The sequence below is a fragment of the Melopsittacus undulatus genome, chromosome 1 (assembly GCF_012275295.1).
Source record: "Melopsittacus undulatus isolate bMelUnd1 chromosome 1, bMelUnd1.mat.Z, whole genome shotgun sequence".
Taxonomy (NCBI): Eukaryota; Metazoa; Chordata; class Aves; order Psittaciformes; family Psittaculidae; genus Melopsittacus; species Melopsittacus undulatus.
This window is the reverse complement of record NC_047527.1, coordinates 1,044,605-1,070,725: the sequence shown is the minus strand read 5'-3', so window position 1 is coordinate 1,070,725 and position 26,121 is coordinate 1,044,605. Positions and strand designations below refer to the sequence as shown.

General features: G+C 54.9%; 1 protein-coding gene across 1 annotated transcript in view; it reads left to right on the top strand.

The window, feature by feature from the left end:
* Positions 1-4,460: 4,460 nt before the first annotated feature.
* TONSL (tonsoku like, DNA repair protein) overlaps positions 4,461-26,121 on the top strand; it is a 36,286-nt gene continuing 14,625 nt past the window's right edge. The window contains exons 1-16 of the mRNA XM_034068983.1: positions 4,461-4,512; positions 8,211-8,306; positions 10,495-10,637; positions 12,099-12,285; positions 12,359-12,488; positions 14,594-14,765; positions 15,863-15,977; positions 17,164-17,306; positions 18,175-18,327; positions 19,196-19,321; positions 20,596-20,785; positions 21,441-21,502; positions 21,756-21,845; positions 22,521-22,593; positions 23,721-23,884; positions 25,944-26,064. Of these exons, the coding sequence (XP_033924874.1) occupies positions 4,482-4,512; positions 8,211-8,306; positions 10,495-10,637; positions 12,099-12,285; positions 12,359-12,488; positions 14,594-14,765; positions 15,863-15,977; positions 17,164-17,306; positions 18,175-18,327; positions 19,196-19,321; positions 20,596-20,785; positions 21,441-21,502; positions 21,756-21,845; positions 22,521-22,593; positions 23,721-23,884; positions 25,944-26,064 (1,996 nt within the window). The 5' untranslated portion in view covers positions 4,461-4,481. The remainder of the gene's footprint in view (positions 4,513-8,210; positions 8,307-10,494; positions 10,638-12,098; positions 12,286-12,358; positions 12,489-14,593; positions 14,766-15,862; positions 15,978-17,163; positions 17,307-18,174; positions 18,328-19,195; positions 19,322-20,595; positions 20,786-21,440; positions 21,503-21,755; positions 21,846-22,520; positions 22,594-23,720; positions 23,885-25,943; positions 26,065-26,121) is intronic.

Sequence of the window (26,121 nt, the reverse complement as noted above, 5' to 3'; positions counted from 1 at the left end):
AAAAAACCCCAAAATCTGGGAAAAACACCCAAAACTTGGGAAACCCCCCCCCACAAATGGGAGAAACCCCCATGAGGACCTTGGAAAAGCCCCAAGAGACTGGGAGAATCCCTTGGGAAGCGCCTCCGATGCCCCCCCCCCAGCGGAAAAGAAGATGGGAAGAGGCCCCCCCCATGCCCCCCAATCCCTACTAAAGAGGCTGCGTTCGAGCTCCGAGCACCTGGAATGGGAAGGATCCCAAAGGAAAAGGGAAAGGGAAGGAAACCCCCAAGAAGAGCCCCAAAGCAGCCCCCAAAATGCCAAAATTGGGACAAATGAACCCAAAAACGGTCCCCATAAGCCTAAAGGGAAAACCCCAAGGAGGCCGTCCTAAAACACCTCTGAAAAGGTAAAGTAAGGCCCCAAAAAGCCCTAAAAGACCCCTAAAAGGCCCAAGAGACCCCAAAAAAGCCTCCAAAAACCAAAAAAAGCCCTAAAAGACACAAAAATGACCCCAAAAAGCCCTAAAAGACCCCAAAAAAACCCTAAAAGACCTCCCAAAAGGCCCAAAAGACCCCCAAAAAGCCCCCCAAAACCCAAAAAAGCCCTAAAAGGTGCAAAAAAGACCCCAAAAAAGTCCCAAAAGACACAAAAAAGACCCCAAAAAAGCCCCAAAGGCCCCCAAAAAGCCCCAAAGACCTCAAAAAAGCCCCCAAAACCCAAAAAAGCCCTAAAAGACCCAAAAAAGCCCCACAAGCCCCAAAATGCAGAGAAAAGCCCCAAAAAGGCCTTAAAAGAAGCCCCCAAATGCCCTGAAAATGGGGCCTGGGGGGGGGGGGGGGGGTGAATGAAAACTCTTCCAAAATTCAAGTTTTGAGGGAAAAAAATACAAAGTTGAGATTTTGAGTGAAAAAAACTGCAAAATTCAGGTTTTGAGGGAAAAAACCTCAAAATTCAGATTTTCAGTGACAAAAGCCTCCAAAATCCAAATTTGGAGGAAAAAGAAACCAAAATTCAGATTTTCAGTGAAAAAAAAAACTCCAAAATTCAAGTTTTGAGGAAAAAGAAACACCCAAAATTCAGATTTTGAGACAAAAATTCATCCAAAATTCAAGTTTTGAGGGGAAAAAAACCCAAAATTCAGATTTTCAGTGAAAAAAACTCCAAAATCCAAATTTTGAGGAAAAAGAAACCAAAATTCAGATTTTGAGGCAAAAAACCTTCAAAATTCAAGTTTTGAGGGGAAAAAAACACAAAATTCAGATTTTCAGTGAAAAAAACCCTCCAAAATTCAAGTTTTGAGGAAAAAGAAAAACCCAAAATTCAGATTTTGAGACAAAAATTCATCCAAAATTCAAGTTTTGACGGGAAAATAACCTCAAAATTAAGATTTTCAGTGACAAAAGCCTCCAAAATCCGAATTTTGAGGAAAAAGAAACCAAAATTCAGATTTTCAGTGAAAAAAACCCTCCAAAATTCAAGTTTTGAGGAAAAAGAAAAACCCAAAATTCAGATTTTTAGGCAAAAATTCCTCCAAAATTCAAGTTTTGAGGAGAAAAATCCAAAATTCAGATTTTCAGTGAAAAAAAATCAAAAATTCAAGTTTTGAGGGGAAAAATACCCAAAATTCCGATTTTCAGTGAAAAAACCCTCCAAAATTCAAGTTTTGAGGAAAAAGAAACACCCCAAAACTCAGATTTTGAGGCAAAAATTCCTCCACAATTCAATTTTTGAGTGGAAAAAAATCCAAAATTCAGATTTTCAATGACAAAAGCCTCCAAAATCCAAAATTTGAGGAAAAAGAAACCAAAATTCAGATTTTTCAGTGAAAAAAAACCTCCAAAATTCAAGTTTTGAGGAAAAAGAAAAACCCAAAATTCAGATTTTTAGGCAAAAATTCCTCCAAAATTCAAGTTTTGAGGGGAAAAATCCAAAAATTCAGATTTTCAGTGAAAAAAACCCTCCAAAATTCAAGTTTTGAGGAAAAGAAAAACCCAAAAGTCAGATGTTGAGGCAAAAAAGCCTTCAAAATTCAAGTTTTGAGGCAGAAAAAAACCCAAAATTCAGATTTTCAGCGAAAAAAAACCTTCCAAAAATTCAAGTTTTGAGGACAAAGAAAAACCCAAAATTCAGATTTTGAGTCAAAAATCCTTCAAATTCAAGTTTTGAGGGAAAAAAAATCAGATTTTCAGTGAAAAAAAACCTTCAAAATTCAAGTTTTGCAGAAAAAGAAAAACCCAACATTCAGATTTTGAGGCAAAAATTCCTCCAAAATTCAAGTTTTGAGGGAAAAAACCCAAAATTCAGATTTTCAGTTAAAAATACCCTCCAAAATTCAAGTTTTGAGGAAAAAGAAAAACCCAAAATTCAGATTTTGAGTGAAAAAACCCTCCAAAATTCATGTTTTGAGGAAAAAAAGAAATTCAGATTTTGGGGCAAAAAACCCTTCAAAATTCAAATTTTGAGGGGGAAAAAATCCGAAATTCAGATTTTCAGTGAAAAAAAATCCAAAATTCAAGTTTTGAGGGGAAAAAAAACCCAAAATACAGATTTTGAGGCAAAAAAAAGCCTCCAAAATTCAAGTTTTGAGGAAAAAGAAAAACCCAAAATTCAGGTTTTGAGACAAAATAAACCCTCAAAATTCAAATTTTGAGAGAAAAAACCCCAAAATTCAGATTTTCAGTGAAAAAAAAATCCAAAATTCAAATTTTGAGGGGAAAAAAACCCCAAAATTCAGATTTTCAGCGAAAAAAAATTTAAAATTCAAGTTTTTAGGAATGAAATTCCCCAGAATTCCCTACCCCCTCCCCCATGGTTTCCAGTGGGGGAGGGGCAGGACCCCTCGGCTATGGAATTTCCCATATTCCCCATTGGAATCTCCAAATCCACCCCCGAAAATTCCCCAAAATTGGAAAATTCCCATTTTGGTTTATTCTACACAAAAAAAACATCCGGATGAACCGATGGGGATGGATTTTTTGGGGTCGTTTTTTGGTTTTTAGGGTTTTTTGCCTTTTTTGTTTTATTTGGGGTTTTTTGGGGTTTTTTTGGATTTTTTTTGGGTTTTTTTTTCCTTATTTGGGTTTTTTTGGGGTTTTTTTGTTCTTTTTCCTCCATTTTTCCCCTTTCCTTTTTAACACCAAAATCAGAGATTTTGGGTTTTTCTTTTGTTCCTTTTTGGGTTTTTTTACCAAATCTCACTTTATTCAACCCATTTCCTTTCATTTTCCCTTTGCTTTTCCCAGATTGGAGGTTTTCTTTGTACCAAAAATGTGACTTTTTTTGTTGGGTTTTAACCAAAATTGGTGTTTTCTTTGATGATTTCTTCCTTTTTTTAACCCAAACTTGATTTTTTTTTGGTTGATTTTACCCCAAATTGGAGATTTTTTGGGGCATTTTTAAGGGTTTTGGGCTGTTGTGGGGGGGGTTTACTGCTTTGGTCTTATGGGTCCAGGCTGGGGGGGGCACTGGGGAGCAATGGAGGCTACTGGGGAGCTACTGGTTTATACTGGGGAGCACTGGGGAGCAATAGAGGGTACTGGGGAGCGGCTGGTTTATACTGGGTAGCTACTGGTTTATACTGGGCAGCAATGGAGGCTACTGGGGAGCGGCTGGTTTATACTGGGTAGGTACTGGTTTATACTGGGGGCAGTGGGGAGCAATGGAGGTTACTGGGGAGCTACTGGTTTATACTGGGGAACTACTGGTTTATACTGGGGAGCTACTGGTTTATGCTGGGGGGCATTTGGGAGCAATAGAAGCTACTGGGGAGCTACTGGTTTATACTGGGGAGCAATAGAGGCTACTGGCGTGCTCTTGATTTATACTGGGAGCACTGGAGAGCAATAGAGGCTACTGCGGAGCTGCTGGTTTATACTGGGTAGCTGCTGGTTTATACTGAGGAGCAATAGAGGCTATTGGGGAGCTACTGGTTTATACTGGTTTCTATTGGGGAGCTATAGAGGCTATTGGGGAGCTACTGGTTTATACTGGGGGGCAATAGAGGCTATTGGGGAGCTACTGGTTTATACTGGTTTATATTGGGGAGCTCTAGAGGCTATTGGGGAGCTACTGGTTTATACTGGTTTATATTGGGGAGCTCTAGAGGCTATTGGGGAGCTACTGGTTTATACTGGTTTATATTGGGGAGCTCTAGAGGCTATTGGGGAGCTACTGGTTTATACTGGTTTATACTGGGGGCAATAGAGGCTATTGGGGGGTTACCGGTATTTACATGGCACCACCAGCAGGGGGCGGCACCCCCGCCACACCTCCCAGCATGCCCCGCGGCCGGGCTCTCTGCCTTCCGCCACACCTCCCAGCATGCTCTGGGGCCGGGCGGGTACCGAGGGTGGCCCGTGCTGTCCAATAGGAGCTCTCACCCCGCCCCCTTCCGAACGGCGATTGGCTCAGAGCGGCAGAGCGCGGACCAATGGGGACGCGGGGGAGCAGCGAGAGGGCCAATGGGAGCGGAGGGGCGGGGCGAGCGGCAGCGGCGGAGGATGAACGCGGAGCTGGCGCGGGAGATCCGCCGTGAGTGAGGCCTGGACTGGGAATAACCGGATAAACTGGGTTTAAACTGGGATAAACTGGGTTTAAACTGGGTTTAAACTGGGATAAACTGGGTTTAAACTGGGGTTAATGGCCTAAACTGGGCCTCCATTGAGTTTAAGCGGCCTGGACCGGGAGTAACCGGATAAACTGGGCTAAACTGAGATAAACTGGGTTTAAACTGGGATAAACTGAGGTAAACTGGGTTTAAACTGAGATAAACTGGGTTTAAACTGGGATAAACTGGGTTTAAACTGGCACAAAGTGGGTTTAAACTGGGATAAACCGGGTTTAAAGTGGGGTTAACGGCCTAAACGGGGCCTCCATTGAGTTTAAGCGGCCTGGACCGGGAGTAACCGGATAAACTGGGTTTAAACTGGGATAAACTGAGGTAAACTGGGTTTAAACTGGGATAAACTGGGTTTAAACTGGGATAAACCGGGTTTAAAGTGGGGTTAATGGCCTAAACGGGGCCTTCATTGAGCTTAAGTGACCTGTACCAGGCCTCAGCTGGGCCTGAATGGGCCTCAGCCAGCCTGAACGGGACCTACCTGGGCTCAAAGGGCCTCAAATGGGCTTTAACTGGTCCCAGCCTGGGTTAACTGGGGCTTAATGGGGCTAAACTGGGCCTTAGTGGGCTTAATGGGGCTTAACCAGGTCCTAACTGGGCTTAATGGGGCTTAACTAGGCCCTAAGTGGGCTTAAAGGGCATTAACTGGGCCTTAACGGGGCTTAACTGGGTTTAATGGGGGCTTAACAGGGTCCTAACTGGGCTAAACTGTGGCTTAACTGGTCCTAACTGGGCTTAATGAGCTTAACCAGGTCCTAACTGGTCTTAGTGGGGCTTAACCAGGTCCTAACTGGGCTAAACTGGAGCTTAACCTGGTTATAACTGGGCTTAATGGGGTTTAACCAGGCCCTAAGTCGGCTTAAAGGGCATGAACTGGGCCTAAATGGGGCTTAACTGGGTTTAATGGGGGCTTAACAGCATCCTACCTGGGCTAAACTGGGCCTTAACTGACTCCTAACTGGGCTTAATGGGGCTTAACTGGGTTTAACTGGCCTTAACTGGGGCTTAATGGGCCATAACTGGGCTTAAAGGGCTTTAACCATGCTTAATGGGGCCTTAACTGGGTTTAACTGGGCTTAATGGGGCCTCAACCAGGCCCTACCCAGGCTTCAGAGGGGCCTTAACTGGGATTAAAGGGTCCAAAAGGGCCTTAGCTGGGTTTAACGGGGTTTAACCGGGTCCTAACTGGGCTTAATGGGGCTTAACTGGGTCCTAACTGGTCTTAATGGGGCTTAACTGGGTCCTAACTGGGCTTAATGGGCTTATCAGTCCCTAAGTGGGCTAAACTGGGGCTTAACAGGGTCCTAACGGGGCTTAATGGGCTTAACTGGGTCCTAACTGGGCTTAATGAGGCTTAACCAGGCCCTAACTGGGCTTAATGGGGCTTAACCATGTCCTAAGTGGGCTTAAGGGGCATTAACTGGGCCTTAATGGGGCTTAAGTGGGTTTAATTGGGGCTTAACGGGGTCCTAACTGGGCTTAATGGGGCTTAACCAGGTCCTAACTGGGCTTAATGGGGCTTAACCGGGTTCTAACTGGGTTTAATGGGGGCTTAACGGGGTCCTAATTGGGCGTAATGGGGCTTAACCAGGTCTTGACTGGGCTAAACTGGGGCTTACCCAGGTCCTCACTGGGCTTAATGGGGTTTAAGCAGGACCAAACTGGTCTTAATGGGGGTTAACCACATCCTAACTGGGCTTCATGGGGCTTAACTTGGTCCTAACAGGGCTTAATGGGGCTTAACCTGGTCATAACTGGGCTTAATGGGGTTTAACCAGGCCACAAGTTGGCTGAAAGGGCATTAACTGGACCTTAATGGGGCTTAACTAGGTCCTAACTGCTTTTAATGGGGTTAACCAGGTCCTAACTGGGCTTAATGAGGCTTAACCAGGCCCTAAGTGGGCTTAAAGGGCATTAACTGGGCCTTAATGGGGCTTAATTGGGTTTAATGGGGGCTTAACTGGGGCTTAGTGGGGCATAACTGGGCATAAAGGGCTTTAACCAAAGTTAATGTGGCCTTAAATGGGTTTAACTGGGCTTAAAGTACCTCAACCAGGCCCTACCCAGGCTTCAGAGGGGCCTTAACTGGGATTAAAGGATCCAAATGGGCCTTAACTGGTCTTAATGGGGCTTAACTGGGTCCTAACTGGGCTTAATGGGGCTTAACTGGGTCCTAACTGGGCTTAATGGGGCTTAACTGGGTCCAAACTGGGCTAAACTGGGGCTTAACTGGGTCCTAACTGGGATTAATGGGGCTTAACTGGGTCCAAACTGGGCTAAACTGGGGCTTAACTGGGTCCTAACTGGGATTAATGGGGCTTAACCAGGCCCTAACGGGGCTTAATGGGGCTTAACTGGGTCCTAACTGGGCTTAATGGGGTTTAACTGGGTTGTAACTGTTCTTACTGGGGCTTAACTGGACCTAACTGGGCTAAACTGGTTTTAATTGGTGTGTGTGGGACCTCATTCCCCCTCTTTAACCCCCCCGTTGAGGCTCCCCAGAGCTCTCCCCCTTCAGACCCCATTGGGATCCCCCCCTCCTCATTCATGGGGTGTCCCCATGGGTGTCCCCCCCTTCAGACCCTACTGGGGACCCCCCATCCCCATTTATGGGGTGTCCCCATGGGTGCCCCTCCTTTAAACCTCATTGGGGTCCCCCCCTCCCCATTTATGGGGTGTCCCCCCCTTTAGACCCCATTAGGATCCCCCCCATCCCATTTATGGGGTGGCCCCCCCTTCAGACCCCATTGGGGTCCCCCCATCCCCATTTATGTGGTATCCTCATGGGTGCCTCCCTTTAGACCCCATTGGGGACCCCCCTCCCCATTTATGGGGTGTTCCCCCTCCTTTAGACCCCTTTGGGATCCCCCCGCCATCCCATTTATGGGGTGTCCCCATGGGTGCCCCCCCTTTAGAACCCATTGGGATCCCCCCCCCTCCCCATTTATGGGGTATCCCCATGGGTGCCTCCCTTCAGACCCCATTAGGATCCCCCCCATCCCATTTATGGGGTGCCCCCCCCTTTAGACCCCATTGGGATCCCCCCCTCCCTATTTATGGGGTGTCCCCCTCTTTAGACCCCATTGGGATCCCCCCATCCCCATTTATGGGGTATCCCCATGGGTTCCCCCCCTTTACACCCCATTGTGTCCCCCCCTCCCCATTTATCGGTTGCTCCCCCCTTTAGACCCCATTGGAGTCCCCCCTTGCCATCTATGGGGTGACCCCCCCCCTTTAGACCCTACTGTGGTCCCCCCCATTTATGGGGTATCCCCATGGGTGCCCCCCCTTTAGACCCCATTGGGATCCCCCCATCCCTATTTATGGGGTGCCCCCCCTTTAGACCCCATTGGGGTCCCCCCATCCCCATTTATGGGTTATCCCCATGGGTGCCTCCCCTTCAGACCCCATTGGGATCCCCCCATCCCATTTATGGGGTGCCCCCCCTTTAGACCCCATTAGGGTCCCCCCCTCCACATTTATGGGGTGTTTCCCCCCCCTTCACACCCCATTGGGGTCCCCCCTCCCCATCTATGGGGTGACCCCCCTTCACACCCCATTGGGGTCCCCCCTCCCCATCTATGGGGTGACCCCCTTGTTGCCCCCCCAGAGCTGCAGAAGGCCAAGGCTCGGGCCCAGCGGGGGGGGCAGACGGAGCAGGAGGCTGCACTCTGCAACCAACTGGGAGAGATCCTGGCCAGCCATGGTGAGCGGGATCCAACTGGGATAACTGGGAACAACCGGGATAATGGGATAATGGGGAACAACTGGGATGACGGGATAGCAGTGACCGGGATTCATGGGGAACAATGGGATAACAGCAGGGATCCGTGGGGAACAACTGGGATAACAGGATCCGTGGGGAACAACCGGGATAACAGGGACCGGGATCCATGGGGAACAACCGGGATAACGGGGAACAACCGGGATCCGTGGGGAACAACCGGGATAACGGGATCCATGGGAAACATCTGGGATAACGAGATAATGGGGAACAACTGGGATAATGGGGAACAATCGGGATCCATGGGGAACAACCGGGATAACGGGGACCGGGATCCGTGGGTAACAACCAGGGTAACGAGATAGCAGTGACTGGTATCCATGGGGAGCAACAGGGATAATGGGATAACGGGGACCTGAATCCATGGGGAACAACTGGGATTACGGGGACCATGATCCATGGGGAACAACCGGGATAACAGCAGGGATCCATGGGGAACAACCGGGATAAGGGGGACCGGGATCCATGGGGAGCAACCGGGATAACGGAGGCCGGGATCCGTGGGTAACAACTGGGATAACGGGATAGCAGTGACCGGTATCCATGGGGAACAACAGGGATAACGGGATAACAGGGACCGGGATCTGTGGGGAACAACTGGGATAATGGGATAACAGTGACCGGGATCCATGGGGAACAACCGGGATAACAGGGACCGGAATCTGTGGGGAACAACTGGGATAACGGGATAACGGTGACCAGGATCCATGGGGAACAAGCGGGATAACGGGATAATGGGGACTGGGATCCATGGGGAACAACCGGGATAATGGGATAACGGTGACCAGGATCCATGGGGAACCACCGGGATAAGGGTGACCGGGATCCATGGGGAACCACCGGGATAACGGGGACCGGGATCCGTTGGTAACAACCGGGATAACGGGATAGCAGTGACCGGTATCCATGGGGAACAACAGGGATAATGGGGACCGGGATCCATGGGGTACAGCTGGGATAACGGGATAACAGGGACCGGGATCCGTGGGGAACAACTGGGATAACGGGATAACAGTGACCGGGATCCATGGGGAACAACTGGGATAACAGTGACGGGGATCTGTGGGGAATAACCTTGATAACAGGGACCGGGATCTATGGAGAACAACCGGGATAACAGGGACTGGGATCCATGGGGAACAACTGAGATAACGGGATCCATGGGGAACAACCGGGATAACAGGGACTGGGATCCATGGGGAGCAACCGTGATAACGGAGACCAGGATCCGTGGGTAACAACCAGGATAACAGGATAGCAGTGACCAGTATCCATGGGGAACAACAGGGATAATGGGGACTGGGATCCATGGGGAACAACTGGGATAATGGGATCCTTGGGGAACAACTGGGATAATGGGATAATAGGGACTGGGATCTATGGAGAACAACCGGGATAGCGGTAGGGATTGGGGGATAACATCTGGGATGGGGGTATAACAACCGGGATCTATGGATAACATCCGGGGATAAGAACTGGGATCTATGGATAACAACTGGGATAACTGTGATAACATCTGGGGATAACAACTGGGATGCTGGGATAATGACCAGGATCTATGAATAATGACAGGGATGGGGGGATAACGACCGGGATGCAGGGATGACAACCGGGATCTATGGGTAAGAAGTGGGATCAGGGGATAACAACCTCTGGGATGCAAGGATAACAACCAGGATCCGGGGTAATGTGTAGGATCCATAGATAACAACGGACTTCCAGGGATAACCCATAGGATCCATGGATAACAAGCATTGGGATGCAGGGATAACAAGCATTGGGATACAGGGATAACCCATAGAATCCATGGATAACAAGCATTGGGATACAGGGATAACCCATAGGATCCATGGATAACAAGCATTGGGATGCAGGGATAACATCCATTGGGATACAGGGATAACCCATTGGATCCATGGATAACAAGCATTGGGATGCAGGGATAACAATCATTGGGATACAGGGATAACAACCATTGGGATGCAAGGATAACATCCATTGGGATACAGGTATAACATCCATTGGGATACAGGTATAACATCCATTGGGATACAGGGATAACATCCATTGGGATACAGGGATAACCCCCCGGATCCATGGGTCCCCTCAGGCCGCTATGAGGAGGCTCTGGAGCAGCACCGGGAGGAGCTGCGGCTGTTGGAGGGCACCGGTGACCGCTTGGGCTGTGCCATTGCCCACCGCAAGATCGGGGAGCGCCTGGCGGAGCTGGAGCGCTATGGAGCCGCGCTGCAGGTACCGGAGCCGGCACCGGCATGGGGCACGTACCCCATCCTGCAGCATCCCATGGTGTGGGTACCACCACATCCTGCACCATCCCCATGAGCCCCGTACCGCATCCTGACCCATCCCCATGGTGTGGGTACCGCATCCTGACCCATCCTGACCCATTCCTGTTGTGTGGGTAGCACCGCATCCTGCAGCATCCTATGGCATTGGTACCACTGCATCCTGCAGCATCCCCATGGGGCACGTACCCCATCCTGACCCATCCTCACCCATCCCTGTGGTGTGGGTACCACCGCATACTGCAGCATCCCTATGGGGCGCGTACTCCATCCTGACCCTTCCTGACCCGTCCCCATGGTGCTGGTACTGCATCCTGCCCCATCCTGACCCATCCTGACCCATCCCTGTGGTGTCAGTACCACCGCATCCTGCAGCATCCCCATCCTGAACCCATTCCCAGATCCATCAGGGCAGATCCCACCTCAACCCACCTCTGGATCAATCATCACTCCCAGCTCCCACCTAAACCCACTTCCAGATTATAACCCTTTCCAGCTCCCACCTAAGCCCATCCCCAGCTCCCACCATACCCATTCCCCTAATGGGGCACGTACCCCATCCTGTAGCATCCTGACCCATCCCTGTGGTGTGGGTACCACATCCTGCAGCATCCTGACCCATCCTCACCCATCCCTGTGGTGCGGGTACCGCATCCTTACCCATCCTGAGACATCCCCATGGTGCTGGTACCCCATCCTGACCCATCCTGACCCATCCCTGTGGTGCGGGTACCGCATCCTGCAGCATCCTGACCCATCCTCACCCATCCCTGTGGTGCGGGTACCGCATCCTGCAGCATCCTGACCCATCCTGACCCTTCCCCATGGGGCGCGTACCGCATCCTGCAGCATCCCTGTGGGGCGGGTACCGCATCCTGAGCCATCCTGACCCATCCTCATGGAGCGGGTACCGCATCCTGACCCATCCTGCAGCGTCCCCATGGTGCTGGTGCCACTGCATCCTGCAGCATCCCTATGGCACGGGTACCACTGCATCCTGACCCATCCCCGTGGGGCGGGTACCACTGCATCCTGCAGCATCCCCATGGTCCTTCTCCCACTGCATCCTTCCCTATGACCGAATCCTTCCCCATCCTACAGCATCCCAATGGTGCTGCTCCCACTGCATCCTGCAGCATCCCCATGCTGCTGTTCCCACTGCATCTTCCCTATGACCGCATCCTTCCCTATGCCCGCATCCTTCCCCATCCTGCAGCATCCCCATGGTGCTGCTCCCACCACATCCTTCCCTATCCTGCAGCATCCCCATGGTGCTGCTCCCACTGCATCCTTCCCTATGACTGCATCCTTCCCCATCCTACAGCATCCCAATGGTGCTGCTCCCACCGCATCCTTCCCCATCCCCACGTTTCCAAGCCCCATTCCCATCTCCCTTCCCCATTCCCAGCACCAACGACAGCACCTGGAGCTGGCACGGGCACTGGGGGACCACACGGAGCAGCAGCGAGCATGGGCCACACTGGGCCGGACCCACATGTTCATAGGGGAGAGCCAGGACCAGGACCGGGATGCGCTGGATGAGGCCCAAAGGGCTTTCCACACCAGCCTGGCCATTGTGGAGCAGCGGCTGGAAGGTGAGGCCATTCCCGAAGGATCCCATAGGGAATGTTGGCAGGGAAGCCTGATCCCGGTGCTGGGGGGGGGCAGGATCGGTGCCGCAGAGGGAGGTGATGGAGATGAAGGCTCGGCTCTTCCTCAACCTGGCGCTGGTCAGCGACAGCCGCAAGGAGCCCGAGCAGAGGGAGCGGTACCTGAAGAGGAGCATCTTCCTGGCTGAGTATGGATGGGAATGGGGCGGGATGCAGGGAACTGGGAATGGGGCGGGATGCAGGGAACTGGGGGGGGGAGAGCTGGGAATGGGGTTAGGTGGGAGATGGGGATGGGTTTGGGGGGACTGGGAATGGGGTGGGATGCAGGGATTGGGGGGGAACTGGGAATGGGGTGGGATGCAGGGACTGGGGGGGGGAGAACTGGGAATGGGGTGGGATGCAGGGATCGGGGGGGACTGGGAATGGGGTGGGATGCAGGGATTGGGACTGGGAATGGGATGGGATGCAGGGATCGGGGGGGGACTGGGAATGGGGTGGGATGCAGGGATTGAGGGGGGGGGACTGGGGATGGGGTGGGATGCAGGGATTGGGGGGACTGGGAATGGGGTGGGATGCAGGGATCGGGGGGGACGGAACTGGGGATAGGGTGGGATGCAGGGATTGGGGGGGAGAGCTGGGAATGGGGTGGGATGAAGGGATTGGGGGGGAGAACTGGGAATGGGGTGGGATGAAGGGATTGGGGGGGAGAACTGGGAATGGGGTGGGATGCAGGGATCGGGGGGGACTGGGAATGGGGTGGGATGCGGGGATTGGGGGGGGACTGGGAATGGGGCGGGATGCAGGGATTGGGGTGGGAGAGCTGGGAATGGGGTTGGTGGGAGCTGGGGATGGCGTTGGGGGGAGCTGGGAATGGGGCAGGATGCAGGTATCGGGGGGGAGAACTGGGAATATCCAATACTTGGATATGGGGATACAGGGATGGGATACGGGATACTGGGACATGGGGACACAGGTGGAATATGGGGACACAGGGGGAGAACTGGGAATGGGGTGGGATGCAGGGATCGGAGGGGGGGGAACTGGGAATGGGGCAGGATGCAGGGATCGGGGGGGGACTGGGAATGGGGTGGGATGTGGGGATTGGGGGGGGACGGGACTGGGGATGGGGTTGTGGGGAGATGGGGATGATGGGGTCTGGGAGTGGTTTGTGATGGGATGTGGGAGTGATGGGATCTGGGAATGGGTTTAGGTGGGAGCTGGGAATGATGGGATCTGGAAGCAGTTTGGGGTGGGATGTGGGAATGGGTTTAGGTGGGATGTGGGGATGGGTTTAGGTGGGAATTGGGAATGCGGTTGGTGGGAGATGGGGATGGGTTTAGGTGGGAATTGAGAATGGGGTTGGTGGGAGATGGGAATGGGCTTAGGTGGGAGCTGGGAGTGATGTGATCTGGAAGCAGTTTGGGGTGGGAGCTGGGAATGGGTTTGGTGGGAGCTGGGAATGGGTTTAGGTGGGATCTGCCCTGATGGATCTGGGAATGGGGTCAGGCAGCATCTGGGAATGCCAGCACCTGGAAGCGGCTTTAGACCTGCCCAGAGGGTGCCACTGTCCCCATACAGCCAGTGAAGGGGGGGTCCATGGGTGCTGGGGTCCCCATGCAGTTGGGGGGTCCCTGGTGATGGGGTCCCCATGCAGACGGGGGGGGTGGTCCATGGTGCCAGTGTCCCCATGCAGGCAGTGGGGGGTGCCCACGATGCCGGTGTCCTCATGCCCATCAATGGGGTGCCCACGGTGCCGGTGTCCCCATGCCCATCAATGGGGTGCCCATGGTGCCATGTCCCATGCAGGCAGTGGGGGGGTACCCATGATGCCGGTGTCCCCATGCCCATTGATCTCACTGATCACACTGATACCCATTGCACCCATTGATCCCCATTGATCCTCATTGATCCCATTGCACCCACTGATCCCCATTGATCCCCATTGATCCCCATTGATCCCCATTGACACCCATTGATCCCATTGATCCCCATTGACACCCATTGATCCCCATTGATCCCCATTGACACCCATTGATCCCCATTGATCCCATTGATCCCCATTGACACCCATTGATCCCCATTGACACCCATTGATCCCCATTGATCCCCATTGACACTCATTGATCCCCACTGATCCCATTGATCCCCATTGACACCCATTGATCCCCATTGATCCCCATTGCACCTATTGATCCCCATTGCACCCATTGATCCCCATTGACACTCATTGATCCACATTGATCCCATTGATCCCCATTGCACCCATTGCTCACTATTGACCCCACCATTGCAGGCAGGGGGGGCTGCAGGAGGACCTGTACCGCGCTCACTACAACCGCGGCTCCATCCTGCTGCGGGATGGGGACCATGGGGGGGCCCTGAGGAGCCTGAGCCGCGCTCGGGAGTGTGCCCGGAGCCTGCGGGACCGGGGCCTGGAGAGTGACAGCTGTGCCAGTGCTGCGCAGGTACTGACATAACCACCCCCTGCTGCCCTATGGAGCCCTATTGATACCCATTGAGCCCATTGATCACAATGATCACATTGATCACATTGATCCCCATTGATCCCATAGATCCCATTGATCCCCGTTGATCCCCATTGAGCCCATTGAGCCCCATTGATCCCATTGATCCCCATTCATCCCCATTTATCCCCATTGATCCTATTGATCCCCATTGATCCCATTGTCCCCATTGATCACCATTGATACCCATTGATCCCCATTGATCCTATTGCACCCATTGATCCCCATTGATCCCCATTGAGCCCATTGAGCCCCATTGAGCCCATTGAGCCCATTGAGCCCCATTGATCCCATTGATCCCCATTCATCCCCATTTATCCCCATTGATCCTATTGATCCCCATTGATCCCATTGTCCCCATTGATCACCATTGATACCCATTGATCCCCATTGATCCTATTGCACCCATTGATCCCCATTGATCCCCATTGAGCCCCATTGAGCCCATTGAGCCCCATTGAGCCCATTGAGCCCATTGATCACATTGATCCCCATTGATCCTCATTGATCCCCATTGCACCCATTGATCCCATTGATCCCCATTGCACACATTGATCCCATTGATCCCCATTGATCCAAGTGATCCCCATTGCACCCATTGATCCCCATTGACACCCATTGTTCCCCATTGATCCCATTGATCCCCATTGCACCTATTGATCCCCACTGATCACCATTGATCCCCATTGCACCCATTGATCCCCACTGATCCCCATTAATCCCCATTGGCCCCATTGATCACCATTGTTCCCCATTGATCCCATTGATCCCCACTGTTCCCCATTATCCTCATCACCCTTATCAACCCCATTGTTCCCCATTATCCCCATCACCCCCATAGCCCCCATGTCCCCCCATGGTATGGGGACATAGCACCCATAGCCCCCATCAGCCTCATAGCCCCATCGCCCCCATAGCCTCCCATCACTCCCATAGCCCCATGTGCCCCCATAGCCCCCATGTCCCCCAAGTCCCCCTACAGCCCCCATCACCCCCATAGCCCCCATCTCCCCCCATCACCCCCCCTGTCCCCACAGGTGCTGCTGGCCCTGGGTGACTTCGCAGCCGCCCGTCGCTCTCTCCGCCAGGCCCTGGCCCTGGGCCCACGGCAGCCCCAGCACCGGCTCCTGGTGCGCGCCAACCTGCGCTATGGTGAGGGGAGGGGACGGGGGGGGGGGGAGTGACGTCACCGAGAGCTCAATGACGTCACCGAGAGCTCAATGATGTCACAAAGAGCTCAATGATGCCCTCAATGACGTCACCAAGGCCCCAGTGACGTCACCGAGAGCTCAATGACGTCACCAATAGCTCAATGACATCACCAAGAATCCATTGATGCCCCCAAGCCCTCAATGCCCCCCCCATAGCCTCAAGGATGCCCTCAATGCCCCCCCCCAAGCCCTCAATGACCCCCCCAAGCCCTCGATGATGCCCTCAATGATGTCACCAAGAGCTCAGTGATGCCCCCAAGCCCTCAATGATGCCCCCAGTCCCTCAATGACGTCACCAAGGCCCCAATGACATCACCAAGAGCTCAATGACGTCACCAAGAATCCATTGATGCCCCAAGCCCTCAATGATGTCACCAAGGCCCCAGTGACGTCACCAAGAGCTCAATGACATCACCAAGCCCTCAGTGACGTCATCAATGCCCCAATGACGTCACCAAGCCCTTAATGACACCACCAACAGCTTAGTGATGTCACCAAGAACCCATTGATGCCCCCAAGCCCTCAATGACCCCCAATACCCCCCCCTTATCCCCAATGCCCCCCCATAGCCCCAATACCCCCAATGCCCCCATATCCCCAATGCCCCCCATATCCACAATACCCCCCATACCCCCAATACCTCCCATATCCCCAATGCCCCCCATACCCCCAATGCCCCCCCATAGCCCCAATGCCCCCCCCATATCCCCAATGCCCCCCATGGCCTCAATGCCCCCCCACACCCCCAATACCCCCCATATCCCCAATAGCCCCCCATACCCATCATATCCCCAATGCCCCCCATACCCCCAATACCCCCCATAGCCCCAATGCCCCCCATACCAATACCCCCCATACCCCCAATACCCCCCCCATACCCCCAATACCCCCATATCCCCAATGCTCCCATAGCCCCAATACCCCCATATACCCCCAATGCCCCCGTGTCCCAATGCCCCCCATAACACCAATGCCCCCCATACCCCCAATAACCCCATACCCCCATTACCCCCCATATCCCCAATAACCCCCATATCCCCAATACCCCCCCATACTCCCAATGTGCCCCCATATCCCCAGTGCCCCCAATACCCCCCATAGCCTCAATGCCCCCATGTCCCCCCCAGCCTCGCGGGTGCTGCGGCTGCTGCAGGCTCTGGATGGGGCCGGGGGGGATGCGGCTGCAGCTCTGCCCCTATGTGAGCGCCTGGGGGACGTCTGCTCCAGGCATGGGGACTACAGCAGAGCCCTGGGCTTCTACCAGAGACAGGTGGGGGGGGGCTATGGGGCTCTATGGGGGTTATGGGGGGTGTGGGGGTATGGGGCTATGGGGGATGTGGGGGTATGCGGCTATGGGGGCTATGGGGGGTATGGGGGCTATGGGGGGTATGGGCCTATGGGGGCTATTGGGTTATGGGGGGTAGGGGCCTATGGGGGCTATGGGGTTATGGGAGGTATGGGGGTGTGGGTGGTATGGGGGCTATGGGGGGTATGGGGGTGTGGGTGGTATGGGGGCTATGGGGGGGTATGGGGCGTATGGGGGCTATAGGGGGTGTGGGGGTATGGGGGGCTATGGGTCTCTATGGATTCTCTATGGGTTCTCTATGGGTCCCTATGGGTGTCTATGTGGTGCCTGCGGGGTCTCTGTGTTCCCTATGTGTGCACCTGAATGGTGTCTCTGTGGGGTATCTATGGAGTCTCTATGGGGGCTTGATGGGGTCTTTATGGGGTCTCTATGGGGGTCTATGGGGACTCTGTGGTTTGGCTATGGTGTCCCTATGGGGTATCTATGTTGTGTCTATGGTGTCTCTATGGGGTCTCTATGGGTGTCTATGGGTCTCTATGGATTCTCTATGGGTTCTCTATGGGTCCCTATGGGTGTCTATGTGGTGTCTGCGGGGTCTCTGTGTTCCCTATGTGTGCACCTGGATGGTGTCTCTGTGGGGTATCTATGGAGTCTCTATGGGGGCTTGATGGGGTCTCTATGGGGGTCTATGGGGACTCTGGTTTGGCTATGGTGTCCCTATGGGGTATCTATGTTGTGTCTATGGGGTCTCTATGGGTGTCTATGGGTGTCTATGTGGTGCCTGCGGGGTCTCTGTGTTCCCTATGTGTGCCCCTGACAAGCTCCCCCGCAGCTGGCGCTGGCGCAGGCACTGGCGCGGCCACCCCGGGAGCTCGCTGTCATCCACGTGTCCTTGGCCACCACCTATGGGGACCTCAAGGACCCGGCGCGGGCGCTGCAGCACTTCCGGCAGGAGCTGGAGCTGCACCAGGGCGATGCCCTTGAGGTGGGGGCCTATGGGTGCTCTATGGGTGCTCAATGGGGTCCTATGGGTGCTCAATGGGGTCCTATGGGTGCTCAATGGGTGCTCAATGGGTGCTCAATGGGTCCTATGGGTGCTCATTGGGATGCTATGGGTGCTCAATGGGTGCTATGCGTGGTCATTGGGATCCTATGGGTGTTCATTGGGGTCCTATGGATGCTCAGTGGGGTCCTATGGGTGCTCAGTGGGGTCCTATGGGTGCTCAATGGGTGCTATGGGTGCTCAATGGGGTCCTATTGGTCCTCATTGGGGTTCTATGGGTCCTCATTGGTGTCCTATGAGTGCTCAATGGGGTCCTATGGGTGCTCAATGGGGTCCTATGGATGCTCATGGGATCCTATGGGTGCTCAATGGGGTCCTGTGGGTGCTCATTGGGGTGCTCATTGGGGTCCTATGGGTGCTCATTGGGGTGCTCATTGGGGTCCTATGGGTGCTCAATGGGTCCTATGGGTGCTCATTGGGGTGCTCATTGGTTCCTGTGGGTGCTCATTGGGGTCCTATGGGTGCTCACTGGGGTCCTTGGGTTGCTCAATGGGGTCCTTGAGGTGCTCATTGGGGATTTTGGGGTGCTCATTGGGGATTTTGGGGTGCTCATTGGGGTCCTATGGGTGCTCTCTGGTGTCCTTGAGGTGCTCATTGAGGTCCTATGGGTGCTCAATGGGGTCCTAGGGGTGCTCAATGGGTGCTATGGTTGCTCATTGGGGTCCTCGAGGTGGTCATTGGGGTCCTTGAGGTTCTCATTGGGGTCCTGTGGGTGCTCAATGGGTCCTATGGGTGGTCAGTGGGATCCTATGGGTGCTCAATGGGGTCCTATGTGTCCCCCCCATTGCAGGAGGGGAGGACGTGGCTGAACATGGCCCTGACCATGGCAGAGGCTGGGGAGCCCCCCCCCGCGGTGCTGCCCCCCCTGCACAAGGCAATGGAGAAGGCGACTGAGGCCGGAGCCACCCGGCTGCAGGTGAGGGGGGCACCGAGCCCCACAGGGGTCCTATGGGGTTGCTATAGTGTCCTATGGGGTCCCTATAGTGTCCTATGGGGTCCTTATGGTGTTCTATGGTGTCCCTATAGTGTCCCTGTAGTGTCCTATGGTTTCCCTATGGTGTCCCTATAGCATCTGCATGGTAACCCCTTAGTGCCCTTATAGTGCCCACATGCAGTCCCCATGGTGTCCCTATGGCATACCCATGGTGCTCCTATAGCATCCCCATAGTGTCCCTGTAGCAAACCCATGGTGTCCCCATAGTGTCCCTGTGGTGCCCCTATAGCATCCCTATGGTATCCCAATAGCATCCCCATGGTGTCCCTATGGCATCCCCATGGAACCCCTATAGCATCCCCATGGTATCCCCATGGTGTCCCTGTAACATCCCCATGGTGTCCCTTTAGCATCCCCATAGTGTCCCTACGACATCCCCATGGTATCCCCATGGTGTCCTTATAGCATCCCCATAGCATCCTTATAGCATCCCTATGGTGCTCCTATGTTATCCCTATGGCATCCCCGTAGCATCCCTCTGTTATCCCTGTGTTATCCGTGTGTTATCCCTATGTTATCCCTCTGTTATCCCTCTGTTATCTCTGTGTTATCCCTGTGTTATCCCCATGTTATCCCTCTGTTATCCCATGTTATCTATTATCCCCATGTTATCCCCCTGTTATCCCCGTGTTATCCCTGTTATCCCTGTGTTATCTCCATGTTATCCCTATGTTATCCCTCTGTTAACCCCATGTTATCCCCATGTTATCCCTCTGTTATCCCCCTGTTATCCCCCTGTTATCCCCATGTTATCCCTCTGTTATCCCTGTGTTATCCCTCTGTTATCCCTGTGTTATTCCTCTGTTATCCCTGTGTTATTCCTGTGTTATCCCCATGTTATCCCTGTTATCCCTCTGTTATGCCTATGTTATCCTTCTGTTATCCCTCTGTTATCCCCATGTTATCCCCATCTTATCCCCATCTTATCCCTATGTTATCCCACCGTTATCCCTATGTTATCCCTGTGTTATCCCCGTGTTATCCCCGTGTTATCCCCATGTTATCCCCATGTTATCCCCATGTTATCCCTCTGTTATCCCCGTGTTATCCCCGTGTTATCCCCGTGTTATCCCCGTGTTATCCCCATGTTATCCCCGTGTTATCCCCATGTTATCCCCGTGTTATCCCTGTGTTATCCCCATGTTATCCCTGTGTTATCCCCATGTTATCCCACCGTTATCCCATGTTATCCCCAGCGCCAGGTGCTGCGGCAGCTCCATGCAGAGCAGCTCAAGGCTGGGGATGCTGAGGCTGCTGCCAGGAGCCTTTCCCGGCTGGAAGCGCTGGGGGGGGGCCGGGAAGAGGAGGAGGAGGAGGAGGAGGAAGAGGAAGAGGCCGCGAGCAGTGAGAGCCAGGATGAGAGTGACCTGGAGCTGAGCACCAGTGGTGAGGGGGGGATGGGGCTATGGGGGGTATGAGGGGCTATGGGGGCTGTGGGGGGTATGGGGGTTATGGGGGTTATGGGGTTATGAGGGCTATGGGGGTTAAGGGGGTCTATGGGGGGCTATGGGGGCTGTGGGGGGTATGGGGGCTATGGGGGTTATGGGGGTATGGGGGTTATGGGGTTTATGAGGGCTATGGGGGCTATGAGGCTATGGGGGTTATGGTGCTATGGGTGCTATGGGGGCTATGGGGGTTATGGGGGCTATGAGGCTATGGGGGGTATGGGTGCTATGGGGGCTATGGGGGCTATGAGGCTATGGGGGGTATGGGGGGGTATGGGGGCTATGTGGGCTATGGGCCTATGGGGGGGCTATGGGGGCCATGGGGGGTATGGGGGTTATGGGGGCTATGGGGGTCTATGGGGTTCTATGGGTGTCTATGGGGTTCTATGGGGTCTATGGGTGTCTATGGGGTCTATGGGGTCTTTGGATGTCTATGGGGTCTATGGGTGTCTATGGGGTCTTTGGATGTCTATGGGTGTCTATGGGGTCTATGGTGTCTATGGGGTCTTTGGATGTCTATGGGGTTCTATGGGTGTCTATGGTGTCTATGGGGTCTATGGTGCTATGTGTCTCCCCCCACTCTTTCTGTGCCCCAGAGGAGGACGAGGAGCTCCAGGGATGCAGCGGGAGCCTCCCGGGACGGCGCCGGGCAAACAGGGTGAGGGGGGGCAGGGTGAGGGGGGGCTGGGCTGCACGGGGGGGTTGGGGCTGGTTTGGGTCTGGTTTGGCTCTATTTTGGTCCTATTTTGGCTCTATTTTGGGTCTATTTTGCCCCTATTTTGGCTCTATTTTGGCTCTATTTTGACTCTATTTTGGGTGTATTTTGGTTCTATTTTGCCCCTACTTTGCCCCTGTTTTGGCTGAGTTTTGGCTCTGTCCCCCCCCGTTTTGGTGCCCCCCCCCCCCCCCAGTGGAACCGCCGCAATGAGCGGGGTGAGACCCCCCTGCACCGAGCCTGCATCGAGGGAGACCTGCGCCGGGTGCAGCTGCTCCTGCAGCAGGTATGGGGGGGGCAGCACCCATGGGGGGGGGGGGGGGGGGGCAGGACCCATGGGAAGGGGGGGAGGCAGCAACCATGGTGGGGGCAGCACCCATGGAGGGGAGGGGCAGCAACCATAGGGGGGAGAAGCACCCATAGGGGGGCAGCACACATGGAGGGGGGCGGGCAGCACCCATGGAGGGGGGGGAGCACCAATGGGGGGGGAGCAGCACCCATGGAGGGGGGGGGGGCGGCACCCATGGAGGGGGGGGGTCCCAGGGAGGGGGATGGGTAGCACCTATGGAGAGGGGGGGGCGGCACCCATGGGGGGGGGTTAGGACCCATGGGAGGGGGGGGGGGGGGCACCCATGGAGGGGGGGGGCGCCCAGGGAGGGGGGGGCAGCACTCATGGGGGGGGGCAGCACCCATGGAGGGGGGGGGGCTTAGGACCCATGGGATGGGGGGGGCACCCGTGGAGGGGGCAGCACCCATGGAAGGGAGGGGGCAGCACCCATGGGTGGGGGGGGCAGCACCCATGGAGGGGGGAAGCACCCAGCGAAGGGGGGGGCAGAACCCATGGGAGGGGGGGCACCCATGGAGGGGGGGGGCAGGACCCATGGGGGGGGGGCAGCACCCATGGGTGCCCACCCCAGGGCCCTGTCCAAGGTCTGTGGGTCTGAGCCCCCTTTGCTGCCAGGGGCACCCCGTGAACCCCCGCGATTACTGCGGATGGACCCCCCTGCACGAGGCCTGCAACCATGGGCACCTGGGTGAGTGTGGGGCAGGGACCCACAAGTGTAGGGCAGGGGCCCCCAACTGTGGGGTAGGGATCCCAAAGTGTGGGGCAGAGACCTCTAAGTGCAGAGAGAGACCCATTGAGGCCATCAGAGCACCTTTAATTGCCCTATAGCACCCATTGAAACCCCATAGATGCCCCATAGCACCTATTGAAACCCCATAGATGCCCCATAGCACCCATTGACACCCCATAGATGCCCCATAGCACCCATTGAAGCCCCTTTAGTTGCCCCATAGCACCCATTAAACCCCATAGATGCCCTATAGCACGCATTGACACCCCATAGATGCCCCATAGTACCCATTGAACCCCCATAGATGCCCCATAGCACCCATTCACACCCCATAGATGCCCTATAGCACCCATTGGACCCCCATAGATGCCCCATAGCAGCCATTGGAGCCCCATAGATGCCCCATAGCACCCATTGACACCCCATAGATGCCCCATAGCACCCATTGAACCCCTTTAGATGCCCCATAGCACCCATTGAACCCCCTAGATGCCCCATAGCACCCATTGGAGCCCCATAGCACCAATTGACACCGCATAGATACCCCATAGCACCCATTGACACCCCATAGATGCCCCATAGCACCCATTGACACCCCATAGATACCCCATAACACCCATTGAACCCCATAGATGCCCTATAGCACCCATTGAAACCCCATAGATGCCCCATAGCACCCATTGACACCCCATAGATTCCCCATAGCACCCATTGAAACCTCTTTAGATGCCCCATAGCACCCATTGAACCCCATAGGTGCCCCATAGCACCCATTGAAACCCCTTAGATGCCCCATAGTACCCATTGAACCCCCATAGATGCCCCATAGCACCCATTCACACCCCATAGATGCCCTATAGCACCCATTGGACCCCCATAGATGCCCCATAGCAGCCATTGGAGCCCCATAGATGCCCCATAGCACCCATTGACACCCCATAGATGCCCCATAGCACCCATTGACACCCCATAGATGCTCCATAGCACCCATTGACACCCCATAGATACCCCATAGCACCCACTGACACCCCATAGATGCCCCATAACCCCCACTGGACCCCATGGTTACTCTCCCCCCCCCCCAGAGATCGTTCTGGAGCTGCTGGCTCGGGGGGCAGCCCGGGATGACCCCGGAGGACCCGGATGTGAGGGGGTCACCCCCCTGCACGACGCCCTCAGCTGCGGCCACTTCCATGTGGCTCAGGCACTGCTGGAGCAGGGGGCGAGCGCCACCTGCAGGGACAGTGCGGTCAGTGCGGGGCTATGGGGGTAATGGGGGTGAATGGGGGTAATGGGGATGAATGGGGATCAATGGGAGTGAATGGAGGTGAATGGGGCGAGCGCCACCTGCAGGGACAGCGCGGTCAGTGCAGGGCTATGGGGGTGAATGGGGGTCAATGGGGGTGAATGGGAGTGAATGGGGGTGAATGGGGGTCAGTGGGTGTCAATGGGGGTAATGGGGATGAATGGGAGTGAATGGGGCAAGCGCCACCTGCCGGGATAGCGCGGTCAGTGCGGGGCTATGGGGGGAATGGGGGTCAATGGGGGGGAATGGGAGTGAATGGGAGTGAATGGGGCAAGCGCCACCTGCAGGGACAGTGCGGTCAGTGCAGGGCTATGGGGGTCAATGGGGATCAATGGGGGTGAATGGGAGTGAATGGGGGTAATGGGAGTGAATGGGGCGAGCGCCACCTGCAGGGACAGCGCTGTCAGTGCGGGGCTATGGGGGCAATGGGGGTGAATGGGAGTGAATGGGGGTAATGGGGATGAATGGGAGTGAATGGGGTGAGCGCCACCTGCCGGGACAGTGCGGTCAGTGCAGGGCAATGGGGGGCAATGGGGATGAATGGGGGTAATGGGGCGAGCGCCACCTGCAGGGACAGCGCGGTCAGTGCGGGGCTATGGGGGCAATGGGGGGGAATGGGAGTGAATGGGGGTAATGGGAATGAATGGGAGTGAATGGGGTGAGCGCCACCTGCCGGGACAGGGCGGTCAGTGCGGGGCTGTGGGGGCAATGGGAGTGAATGGGGGTGAATGGGAGTGATTGGGGCAAGCGCCAGCTGCAGGGACAGTGCAGTCAGTGCAGGGCTATGGGGGGGAATGGGGGTCAATGGGAGTGAATGGGGGTCAATGGGAGGGAATGGGGCAAGCGCCACCTGCCGGGACAGAGCGGTCAGTGCAGGGTGAATGGGAGTAATGGGGGTGAATGGGGCGAGCGCCACCTGCTGGGATAGCACGGTCAGTGCAGGGCTATGGGGGACAATGTGGGGGCATGGGAGTAATGGGGGTGAATGGGAGTAATGGGGATGAATGGGAGTATTGGGGGTGAATAGGGGTGAATGGGAGTGAAAGGGGGGAATGGGGGTGAATGGGTGTGAATGGGGGTAATGGGGATGAATGGGGGTGAATGGGAGTAATGGGGGTGAATGGGGCAAGTGCCACCTGCCGGGACAGCGCGGTCAGTGCAGGGTGAATGGGTATGAATGGGTGTGAATGGGGGTGAATGGGAGTAAACGGGGCGAGCGCCTCCTGCCGGCACAGCATGGTCAGTGCGGGGTGAATGGGGGTCAATGGGAGTGAATGGGGCGAACGCCACCTGCAGGGACAGCGCTGTCAATGCAGGGTGAATGGGTATGAATGGGGGTGAATTGGAGTGAATGGGGGTAATGGGGATGAATGGGAGTGAATGGAGCTGAATGGGGCGAGCGCCTCCTGCTGGGACAGCGCAGTCAGTGCAGAGTGTATGGTGGTGAATGGGAGTGAATGGGGGTGAATGAAGTCAATCTGTGTGAACGGGGCGAGCGCCTCCTGCCGGGACAGCACGATCAGTGCAGGGCTATGGGGTGAAGGGGGTTGAATGGGGGTGAATGGGAGTAATAGGGGTGAATTGGATTGAATGGGGGTAATGGGGTTGAATGGGGCAAGTGCCCCCGCCAGGGACAGTGCAGTCAGTGCAGGGGCTGTGGGGCTATGGGGCCTGTATGGGGCTATGGGGCATATATAGGGCTATAGGGTGAGTGCCACCACCAGGGGCAGCAAGGTCATTGCAGGGGCTATGGGGCTATAGGGTAAAGGGACCTATGGGGTTCTAGGGGGTGTATAGGGGTAACGGGGGGGCAACAGGGATAACAGGGGAGATGGAGGCAATGGGGCTGATGGGGGGGGAGTGGGGCTGATGGGGGGCAATGGGGCTGTTGGAGTCAATGGGGCTGATGGGGGGCAATGGATTGCATTGGGGACCAGCAATGGGGGGGGGTGCAGGATTGGCCCCTCTGTGGGTGCTGAGCACCCCCTTATGCCCCATGCAGGGCCGGACGCCGCTGGGGACCCTACAGCAATGGGTGAACACCTATAGGGAGGAGCTGGACCAGGAGACGTGGGAGCGGGCGCAGGCCATGGAGCAGCTCCTGCGGGAAGCACAGGGACAAGGTGGGAATGGGGAGGGAATGGGGTAGGGAATGGGGCAGGGAATGGGGAGGGAATGGG